The sequence below is a fragment of the Hemiscyllium ocellatum genome, chromosome 10, assembly GCF_020745735.1.
Source record: "Hemiscyllium ocellatum isolate sHemOce1 chromosome 10, sHemOce1.pat.X.cur, whole genome shotgun sequence".
Lineage (NCBI taxonomy): Eukaryota > Metazoa > Chordata > Chondrichthyes > Orectolobiformes > Hemiscylliidae > Hemiscyllium > Hemiscyllium ocellatum.
Window position 1 is genome coordinate 2511184 of NC_083410.1, and position 11255 is coordinate 2522438.

At 50.6% G+C, this 11255-nt stretch overlaps 1 protein-coding gene across 1 annotated transcript; it reads left to right on the top strand.

Moving 5' to 3' along the window:
• The first annotated feature begins 2688 nt into the window (after nt 1–2688).
• On the top strand, nt 2689–10877 carry LOC132819268 (uncharacterized). The gene is made up of 3 exons (XM_060830695.1): nt 2689–3232; nt 8127–8377; nt 10761–10877. The coding sequence occupies exons 1-3, from the start codon at nt 2770–2772 to the stop codon at nt 10875–10877; spliced, it is 831 nt and encodes a 276-aa protein (XP_060686678.1). The 5' UTR covers nt 2689–2769.
• Nucleotides 10878–11255: the final 378 nt, after the last annotated feature.

Genomic DNA, 11255 nt, shown 5'->3' on the forward strand with positions numbered 1-11255 from the left:
TGAGTTTTTGGAACTCAGGCTGTGAAGGTGGTTGGTGCAGATCCCTTCATTATTCCTAAGGCAGATGTGGACAGAGCCTTGTTAAACAAAAGGGTGAGGCAAGGTGGGAATGGAGAGCCCAGCTTACAGTCTGATCAGCCGTAATCATCTGAAGTGGAGGAGCTGGTTCGAGCCCCGGAATGGTCTGCTCCTCATTGCTATCTTTGTGGTGGTTTCTTTTGTCAGTAGTGGAACAGAGAAGAGTTTTCGAAATACAAAAGCAGTTCACATTTCAGCCTTTCCTGCAGTTGGAAAGTCAAGTACACCGTCTAAAACTGTGCCATTAGACAAGCGTTTGTTCCTCACCTCGATACAAATCCCAATTTGCAACAATCATTTATCTCAAATTCCAGCGGATTGTGACAGATATCAGGCAGCAGCAGCTGGTGGGGGACAGTTCATAAGGGACTGATTGCACCTTCACCATTCTCTTCTCATTACAGCTTGTCCCCCTAGTCCCCAGGCCTGCTCGGTGCCACCACAGGAAGTTAAGTTGCGATTGGCCTTCTCTCAGCTGTTAGTTCATCAGGCCACTCTGGGCCTGCTCACTAACTCCTTCCCGGGTTCCCTTCTGTCCCTCGGTATCCACGGTTTTCTGGACCCAGTCTCGGGCCAATCAGTTGCTGTGGTCACAGGGAATGGAAAATGTTGTTTCACAGTCAGCTTCTGCAATGGGAATAAAGCAGGAGATGTTGAAGGGCATTTAAAAAAGGCAGAATGATATTCGGAGATGACTTTAATTTGGGAAAATCAAACTGCCAGAGGTAGTTGTGTGGAAGAAGCCATAGAATGTTTTAGGGGTGGTTGTTTTGGGAAAATATACTGTGGATCCAAAGAATGGTTAAGCCATTTTGGATCTAATGATGTTTGATAACACAGGTTTTAGAAATGATGTCAGAATAAAAGATCCCTGAGAAACAGTGACCATAAAACGGTACAATTCAGCATTCAGCTTGAGAGGGAGAAACTTGGGGTGGAAACAGCTAGTCCAATTGTCACTAAGGACAATTACAAAGGAACAAGGGCAGAGCTGGGTGGAGTGGGCTGGGAAAGGGGTTTAGCAGCAATAATTGTTGGAGAACAATGGCGAATCTTCAAGAAAATAGCAGATGGCTCACAGCAAAGATACGCCTGCCTGAGAAAGAAGGATTCTCGGAAGGAAATAAAGTGCTGATGGTTAACCAGCCAAGGTACTGCTGTGTGCATGTGAGGAGTGATCTGGGGATTGGAACAACGCTTAGATCTGAGCTGTTGGTGATGGGATCACTTAGCTCTGTCTCTCACTTGGTGTTTGGAATGCGAATAGTCCTGTTTGGTGCATCACCAGGTTGGCATCTCATCTTCAGGTCTGCCTGGTGCTGCTCCTGGCATGCTCTCCTGCACTCTCCATTGAACCTGGGTTGACCCCCTGGTTTGATGGTAATGGGTGAGTGGGTGATATCCCGGGCCATGAGGTTTCAGATTGTGCTGGAGTACAGTTCTGCTGCTGTTGATGACCCACAGCGCCTCTTGGATGCCCAGCCTTGAGTTGCTAGATCTGATCGAAGTCTGTCCCATTTAGCACGGTGATAGTGCCACACAACGCTTTCTCAACGTGAAGGTGGGACATTGTCTCCACAAGGACTGTGCTGTAGTCACTCTTCCCCATACTGTCATGGACAGATGTATCTGCAGCTGACAGATTGGGAAGGAGGAGGTCAGGGATGGTTTTCCCTCTTGTTGGTTCCCTCCCCACCTGCCTCAGTCCCAGTCTCGCAGTGATGTCCTTTAGGACCCGACCAGCTCCATCAGGTATACTGCTGCTGGGTCACTCCTGGTGGGGGACATTGAAATCCCCCCACCCAGGATACATGTTGTGCCCTTGCCACCCTCATGGAGGAGTACCGATTGATCAGCTGAGGGAGGGTGGGGTGTGGTCATCAGCAGGAGGTCTCCAGCCCATCATTAACCTGACGCCATGAGACTTCACGGGGTCAATGGTGAGGACTCCCAGAGCAACTCCTCCCAGCAGGATCCCACGGTGCTGCCGGTGGGACAGGACATATCCAGGGATGGTGATGGCAGTGTCTGGGACATAGTCTTTGACCAGTCTGTGAGGCAGCTCTCCCAATGTTGGTCCTAGCCCCCGGATGTTAGTGAGGGCTCTTTGCTCGGTCAACACCACTGTTTGTGCCATTGCATTTTCTGGTTCCTATGTCAATTCCAGGTTGGTATTCTGGTTTCATTCCTTTGCAGCCGTTTGTCAGATCTCACATCTGACTCACTGGATCATTCCAGATAACAGTCAGGAGCATTGCAGTTGTTTTGTTGTTCCTGAGTTAACATGCTGCAACTCCCTTCTTTATAGCACTGTCGGTGTACACAGGGCAGATGGGCTGCGGTGGCTCAGGAAGGCAGCTCACTGTCAGCTGTTGAAAATCAATTAATGATCAGCAATAAATACTGGGCCAGCCAATGACATCTCCAATCAGCAAAGGAATAATCAAAGAAATGCCAACCAACCCCACCATCCATCAGCTCTCGAGATTGTCCTCCCATCTCACAGCCTGATATAAGCTCCCCCACATCCTGCTCTCTCACTCACTGCTCGAGCTGTTGGTTTTCAGAGGGAGTGAGAGAGAAAGCTCATTCACCTCTCACCAGGTAACAGTCTGTCAGGACCCTGTTGGAGCTCTGTGCAGTGCCCAGTGACAAGCTTCACTCACGCTCTGTCCTGCCACAACCACACAAATGGACAACAAGAAGAATTTCAAGAAGGAAGTCTTACCCCATTATTCAAAGACATTAACATCAGTCGTGTCTCTCGCTGATATCGCCATTCGTGTTTCTGACACAGCTCTCAGTGAGACTGACGAGAGAAGATTCAGATTCGAGGTGGAAGAAGCTCACTCTGAAATTCAGAAGGCAGTGCAAGGAGGGGAGAAGGTCAGAGGTCAGGTGGATCGTAAGACCGAAGATATTGCAGCAAAGAATCCTGACTCTGAAATAGAAAGCTTGAGAAAACAGCTGGAGGATGTGGACAAGCAATTAATAGCAGAGGAAACTGAGAAAGACAAGACCAGAGATGAACTTTATCGTGCCCAGGCTCAGCTGTTGCACACGACAGAAACTCAGGACAAAGCTAATGTGAAGAAAGCAGAGAAAGAAACTCTTCGTAACCTGGGCTATGGTCTGCTTATCATCCCCTTCATCGGTAAGTTCATGGAGCATTCTGTACAAATCCTTCCATTTCTCCAGCTCCCTCCTGTTCATGTGTCAAGTCCCACTGTGTGGACAGTGAACTCACTCCTCACTCTCTGACCGGGTTCCTCACAAAAGTTTCCAGAGAGTGTAACTAAAGTCAGTGAATTCATAAACTCCTGTCTCTGGAACTGGGGAGAGTCATTCACAGGGAAAGGTGAATATGGACTGAGGGAGTGAGGGTGATTGGTCACTGAGGGAGTGAGGGTGATTGGTCACTGAGGGAGCGAGGGTGATTGGTCACTGAGGGAGCGAGGGTGATTGGTCACTGAGGGACCGAGGCTGATTGGTCACTGAGAGAGCGAGGGTGATTGGTCACTGAGGGAGCGAGGGTGATTGGTCACTGAGGGAGCGAGGGTGATTGGTCACTGAGGGAGCGAGGGTGATTGGTCACTGAGGGAGCGAGGGTGATTGGTCACTGAGGGACCGAGGCTGATTGGTCACTGAGAGAGCGAGGGTGATTGGTCACTGAGGGAGCGAGGGTGATTGGTCACTGAGGGAGTGCGAGTGATTGGTCACTGAGCGAGGCTGATTGGTCACTGAGGGAGCGAGGCTGATTGGTCACTGTGGGAGAGAGGTGATTGGTCACTGTGGGAGAGGTGATTGGTCACTGAGGGAGAGAGGTGATTGGTCACTGAGGGAGAGAGGGTGTTCGGTCACTGTGGGAGAGAGGGTGATTGGTCACTGAGGGAGAGAGGGTGATTGGTCACTGATGGAGTGACAGTGATTGGTCACTGATGGAGTGACAGTGATTGGTCACTGAGGGAGAGAGGGTGATTGGTCACTGATGGAGTGACAGTGATTGGTCACTGAGGGAGAGGTGATTTGTCACTGAGGGAGTGAGGGTGATTGGTCACTGAGGGAGTGAGGGTGATTGGTCACTGAGGGAGTGAGGGTGATTGGTCACTGATGGAATCAAGGGTTATGGGGATAAGGCAGGAACAGGATACTGATTAAGGATAATCAGCCATGATCATATTGAATGATGGTGCAGGCTCGAAGGGCAGAATGGCCTACTCCTGCACCTGTTGTCTATTGGTCACTGATAGAGTGACAGTGATTGGTCACTGAGGGAATGAGATTGATTGATCACTGTGGGAGTGAGGGTGATTAGTCACTGAGGGAGTGAGGGTGATTGGTCACTGAGGGAGTGAGGGTGATTGGTCACTGTGGGAGTGAGGGTGATTGGTCACTGTGGGAGTGAGGGTGATTGGTCACTGAGGGAGTGAGGGTGATTGGTTACTGCTGGAGAGAGAGTGATTGGTCACTGTGGGAGTGAGGGTGATTGGTCACTGTGGGAGTGAGGGTGATTGATCACTGAGGGAGTGAGGGTGATTGGTCACTGAGGGAGTGAGGGTGATTGGTCACTGAGGGAGCGAGGGTGATTGGTCACTGATGGAGTGAAAGCGATTGGTCACTGAGGGAGTGAGGGTGATTGGTCACTGACGGAGTGAGGGTGATTGGTCACTGATGGAGTGAAAGCGATTGGTCACTGAGGGAGTGAGGGTGATTGGTCACTGAGAGAGCGAGGGTGATTGGTCACTGAGGGAGCGAGGGTGATTGGTCACTGTGGGAGCGAGGTGATTGGTCACTGAGGGAGAGAGGTGATTGGTCACTGAGGGAGAGAGGTGTTCGGTCACTGTGGGAGTGAGGATGTTCGGTCACTGTGGGAGTGAGGGTGATTGGTCACTGAGGGAGTGAGGGTGATTGGTCACTGAGTGAGTGAGCGTGATTGGTCACTGAGGGAGTGAGGGTGATTGGTCACTGAGGGAGTGAGGGTGATTGGTCACTGAGGGAGTGAGAGTGATTGGTCACTGAGGGAGTGAGGGTGATTGGTCACTGTGGGAGAGAGGTGATTGGTGATTATAGGAATGAGGGTGATTGGTCACTGAGGGAGTGAGGGTGATTGGTCACTGATGGAATCAAGGGTTATGGGGATAAGGCAGGAACAGGATACTGATTAAGGATAATCAGCCATGATCATATTGAATGATGGTGCAGGCTCGAAGGGCAGAATGGCCTACTCCTGCACCTATTGTCTATTGGTCACTGTGGGAGTGAGAGTGATTGGTCACTGAGGGAATGAGATTGATTGATCACTGATGGAGTGAGGGTGATTAGTCACTGAGGGAGTGAGGGTGATTGGTCACTGAGGGAGTGAGGGTGATTGGTCACTGAGGGAGTGAGAGTGATTGGTCACTGAGGGAGTGAGGGTGATTGGTCACTGAGGGAGTGAGAGTGATTGGTCACTGAGGGAGTGAGAGTGATTGGTCACTGAGGGAGTGAGGGTGATTGGTCACTGAGGGAGTGAGGGTGATTGGTCACTGTGGGAGTGAGAGTGATTGGTCACTGAGGGAGTGAGGGTGATTGGTCACTGAGGGAGTGAGGGTGATTGGTCACTGTGGGAGTGAGGGTGATTGGTCACTGAGGGAGTGAGGGTGATTGGTCACTGTGGGAGCGAGGTGATTGGTCACTGAGGGAGTGAGAGTGATTGGTCACTGAGGGAGTGAGGGTGATTGGTCACTGAGGGAGTGAGGGTGATTGGTCACTGAGGGAGTGAGGGTGATTGGTCACTGAGGGAGAGAGGTGATTGGTCACTGAGGGAGTGAGGGTGATTGGTCACTGAGGGAGAGAGGTGATTGGTCACTGAGGGAGAGAGGGTGATTGGTCACTGAGGGAGTGAGGGTGATTGGTCACTGAGGGAGTGAGAGTGATTGGTCACTGAGGGAGTGAGAGTGATTGGTCACTGTGGGAGTGAGAGTGATTGGTCACTGAGGGAGTGAGGGTGATTGGTCACTGAGGGAGTGAGGGTGATTGGTCACTGAGGGAGAGAGGTGATTGGTCACTGAGGGAGTGAGGGTGATTGGTCACTGAGGGAGTGAGGGTGATTGGTCACTGAGGGAGTGAGGGTGATTGGTCACTGAGGGAGAGAGGGTGATTGGTCACTGAGGGAGTGAGGGTGATTGGTCACTGAGGGAGTGAGGGTGATTGGTCACTGTGGGAGTGAGGGTGATTGGCGAATGCAGAGGAATTGTGAATAAAGGATAGTGTTTTTACAGGAGGCATGGTGGAAGGAGAGGTTATTGAGGGTGAGGACCAGTTCAGCCATTTATTCCCAATTTCTCCACCTCTACCACATCTGTTCCCAGGACCATCAATTCCACTTAGAACATCCCTGATGGCCTCCTTCTTCAAAGACCACAATTTCCCACACCTCTGCCCTTGAACCCCACCCCTCCCAACGCAACAAGGACAGAATCCCCTGGTCCTCACCTTCCACCTCACCAATCTCCGTACACATCGCATCACGCTCTGCCACTTCTGCCACCTCCAAATGGACCCCACCACCTGAGATATATTTCATTCCCCGCCTCTACCTGCGTTCTGGAGAGAGTCCCTTGTTAGTTCCTTCCCCCGCCCCCTCCCCCCCCCCACTAACCTACCCTCCCCTACCAGCACCTTCCCCTGCCATCACATGAAGTGTAAAACCTGCACCCACCCCCATTCCCTCACTCTGGCCTAGTCCCTAGAGGATCCTTCTACATCCGACTGAAATCTACCTCTCCCTCCACACGCGTCATCTACTGCATCCTCTACATCGGTGAGACAGGACGCCTACTCACACAGCGCTTCAGTGAAAGCTCCAGGACACCGGCACCAATCGACCCACCGGCCTGTGGCTGAACACTTCAACTCCACCTCCCACTCCACCAAGTACATGAAGGTCCTGGGCGCCCTCCATTACCAAACCCTAACCATCTGACTCACACCTTGGGGAAGTATGCCTCATTCAGCCTTTGGACCTTCCAACCCCACAGGATCAATGTGGATTTCACCAGTTTCTCCATTTCCCTCCCCCACCTTATCCCAGTCCCAACCTTCCAACTCAGCACCGCCCTCTTGAACGGTCCTACCTGTCCGTCTTCCTTCCCACCTCTCCACTCCACCCTCCTCTCCAACCGATCCCAAGCATCCCCTACCTAACTGCATTCCCAGTTACCTTCCCCCCCATCCCACCCCCTCCCATTTATCTCTCAGCCCCCCGACCCACAAGCCTCATTCCTGATGAAGGGCTTATGCCTGAAACGTTGACCCTCCTGCTCCTCAGATGTTGCCTGACCGGCTGTGCTTTTCCAGTGCCACGTTCTTCAACTTAAAACACATTTGGACAGGCATACAAATAAACAAGACAGGATTGGAGCGATAAGGCCCAAACCTAGCTAAATAGGCCGAGGTCAGCCTGGGAAACTTTGTCGCCATGGACGGGTTGGACTGAAGGGACTAGAAATGTGGTCACACAAGTGGCTGAAGGATGTATCATCAGGTACATTCTGTGTGTGGTGTGGGTCATTTGGTGGGTTTGGAGTCCTGAGATCCTAGGGCAGAGACACAGTGCCTCCCCCCCCCCCCCCCCCCCACCAGGGCAGAGACACAGTTCCCCCCCCACCCCCCGGACAGTGACACAGTTCCCCCCCCCAGGGCAGTGACACAGTTTCCCCCCCCCCCCCCCAGGGCAGAGACACAGTGCCTCCACCCCCCCAGGGCAGAGACACAGTGCCTCCACCCCCCCAGGGCAGAGACACATTCCCCCCCCCCCCCCCCCCACCCAGTGCAGAGACACTGGGCCCCCCCAGTGCAGAGACACAGGGCCCCCCAGTGCAGAGTCACAGGCTCCCCCCCCCAGCCCAGAGTGACAGTGTCTCCCAGTGCAGAGACACTGGGCCTCAGTGTAGAAAGGCCCAGTCAGGGAACTCATATTCTATGATGTCCATGTGGTTGATCTTGTTGTAATCAGTACACAGGCCCTTCATTCCCTCTGCCCAGTTCCTACATTCTTTCTCCTGTAGGAATCCCGATGGTTCTCAGCACTTCCAAAGAAATCAAGCGTTGTGAGGATACCATTCAAAATACAACAGCAGCCAAGGGAGTTTTGGAGAAGGAATGTGATGAGGAGAGATACAAACTGGAAAAGTGTTCCGAAAAGATAAAGGATCTGAAAGATAAGCAAGTGGATTATGAGTGGACTATGGAGAGGGAGAGAGCAGAATTGAAGAGAAGGAAAGAAGAGGGAGCTGAGCTGTTTGATACACAGAAAAATGTGAGGGATGCTCTGCATTTCCTCAGTAACCTCCAGGGTTCCCTTAAACAGTTACAAGACCTGAACACCGAGGAGACCTTCGATAGGATTGAGGAATCAAAGATCGTCTTCAAGAAATCTTCACCACCGTCCAAAAGGAGAGTTTCGATAAGGAATTGCTGTGTGATTCCCAAATTGACAGAAAGCTCAATGACCTGGAAGAGAAACTTAGAGTTTCTGTCACAATCGTTTCGTCCCCTTTCTAGGTGACATCTTCAGTGCTTGGGAGCCTCCTGTGAAGCGCTTCTGTGCTGATTCCTCCGGCATTTATACTGGTTTGAATCTGCCGCTTCCGGTTGTCAGTTGCTGTCCGCTGCAGTGGCCGGTATTTAGGGTTTAGGTCGATGTGTCTGTTGATAGAATTTGTGGATGAGTGCCATGCCTCTAGGAATTCCCTGGCTGGTCTCTGTTTGGCCTGCCCTATGATAGGAAGACAGCTAACAACCTGCATCCATGAACACCAACTAGCCAGGAAACGACACGACCAGCTATCCCTAGTAGCCATACACTCAGATGACAAACAACATTAATTCGATTGGGACAACACCACTATTATTGCTGGGGGGCCATCTGCCACTTCTCAGCCCAACTCTCCGGTCTATCTATATCCTCCTGTATTCTCTGACAGTCCCCTATGCTTTCTGCTAATCCATCAACCTTCGTGTCATCTGCAAACTTGCTGATCATACCAACAGTGCCCTCTTCCCGATCATTTATGTACATTACAAACAACAGTGGCCCCAACACTGACCCCTGTGGAACACCACTGGTCACCTTTCTCCATTTCGAGAAACTCCCTTCAACTACTACTCTCTGTCTCCTGTTGCTCACCCAGTTCTTTATCCACCTCGCTAGAACACCCTGCACACCATCTGACTTCACTTTCTCAATTTGTTTACCCTGGGAACCTTAACAAATACCTTCCTAATTCCATGTATTTGATATCAACAGCCCCTCCTTCATCTATCAACTTAGTCACTTCCTCAAAGAACTCTATTAAATTGGAAAGGCACAATCTCCCCCACACAAAACCATGTTGCCTATCACTGATAAGCCCATTCTTTTCTAAATATAAATAGATCATATCTCTCAGTACCTTCTCCAGCAACTTTCCCACCACCGACGTCAGGCTCAGGGGTCTGTAGTTACCCGGAATATCCCTACTACGCTTCTTATACAGGGGAACAACATGACCAACCCTCCAGTCCTCCATTACATCACTTGTGTTTAAGAATGCAACCAAGATATCTGTCAGGGCCCCAGCTATTTCCTCTCTCGCCTCCCTCAGCAACCTGGGATAGATCCCATCCAGTCCTGGGGATTAGTCCACCTTAAGAACCTCTAGCCTACCCAACACATCTTCCCTACTTGTGTCAACGTAATCCAGACTAATCCAACATCTATCTCTAATCTGAACATTCGTCATGTTCCTCTCCTCAGTGAACACTGATGCAAAGTAATCATTCAGAATCTCACCCATTCTCTCAGGTTCGACACACAGCCTTCCCTCATTATTCTTTATTGGACCAACCCTTTCTCCAGTTACCCGCTTGCTTCTGATATAAGAATAAAATGCTTTGGGTTTCTCCTTAATTCTGCATGACCCCCGTTACCCACCTGACTCCTTGTTTAAGACTTGTCCTTCTCTTCTGACATTCCTCCCAGGGCCCATTCTGTTCCCAGCTGACTAGACCTTATGTACGCTTGCCTGTTTTTGAGGAGGTTGAGGGGTGACCTTACGGAGGAGGACAGATAAGGTGAACAGCCAAGGTCTTTTCCCTAAGGAGAGAGAGAGAGAGAGCTAAAAACAAGGGGATCTATTTTTAAGTTGAGAGGAACAAGATTTAACAAGAATGTTAAAGGCCACTTTTTCACATCGAGGATGTTTTGTGTGTGGAATGAACTATCAGAGGAAGTGGGAGATGCAGGTACAGTTATAACATTCAAGAGCCATTTGGACAGATCTATGAATAAGAAAGGTTCAGAGGGAGAGTGGGCCAATCGCAGGCAAGTTGGATCAGTTGAGTTTGGGAAACTCAGTAGATGTGGATGAATTGGATGGAAGGGTCTGTTTCCATGCTTGTACTCCACTGGGGAATCAGAACTCTATCAATCTCGATCATAAACAGACCCAGAGAGTGAGCTCCCACAGAATTCCAAAGGTTCACAATCCTCAGAGTCAAAACAAATCTCCTGGTCTCAGTCTGGAGTGACATCCCTCTCATTTAAACATTGGAAATCCTGGTTCTGGAGTCTCCAACTGGGAAACATCCTGTCTGCATCTAACCTGCCGATCCATATTTGTTTGTTTCGGTTTCAATGAGATCTCCTTTCCTTCTTCTAGAGAGTCCAGGCTCAGTTTGCCCAATCTCCCTTCCTGGGACAGTCCTGCCGTCCCAGTTACAAGGCTGGGGAGCCTTTGCTGCACTCACTCAGTGGCAGTGATCCCTTCCCTGAGTAAGGAGGGTAAACTGTACGCAGTACTCTAGGTGTGAGTGAGCCAGGCTCCGAGACAACTGAAGCAAGACTCCAGTATTCCCGGAGTCACACCCCCTTGTGGTCAAGGCCAATATTGCCTCAGCCTTCCCAATAGCATTCTGCACGTGTTAGCTTTCAGTGATTTTTTTAGATTAGATTAGATTACTTACAGTGTGGAAACAGGCCCTTCGGCCCAACAAGTCCACACCGACCCGCCGAAGCGCAACCCACCCATACCCCTACATATACCTCTTACCTAACACTACGGGCAATTTAGCATGGCCAATTCAGCTGACCCGCACATCTTTGGACTGTGGGAGGAAACCGGAGCACCCAGAGGAAACCCACACAGACGTGGGGA

What these genes read in the sequence shown, in the direction of transcription:
- LOC132819268 (XM_060830695.1), top strand. Translation starts at nt 2,770, where the DNA reads ATGGACAACAAGAAGAATTTCAAGAAGGAAGTCTTACCCCATTATTCA. An exon ending in GCTTATCATCCCCTTCATCG is followed by an intron (nt 3,233 to 8,126) that starts GTAAGTTCATGG and finishes TTTCTCCTGTAG; the next exon opens with GAATCCCGATGGTTCTCAGC. An exon ending in TGTTTGATACACAGAAAAAT is followed by an intron (nt 8,378 to 10,760) that starts GTGAGGGATGCT and finishes TCCTTCTTCTAG; the next exon opens with AGAGTCCAGGCTCAGTTTGC.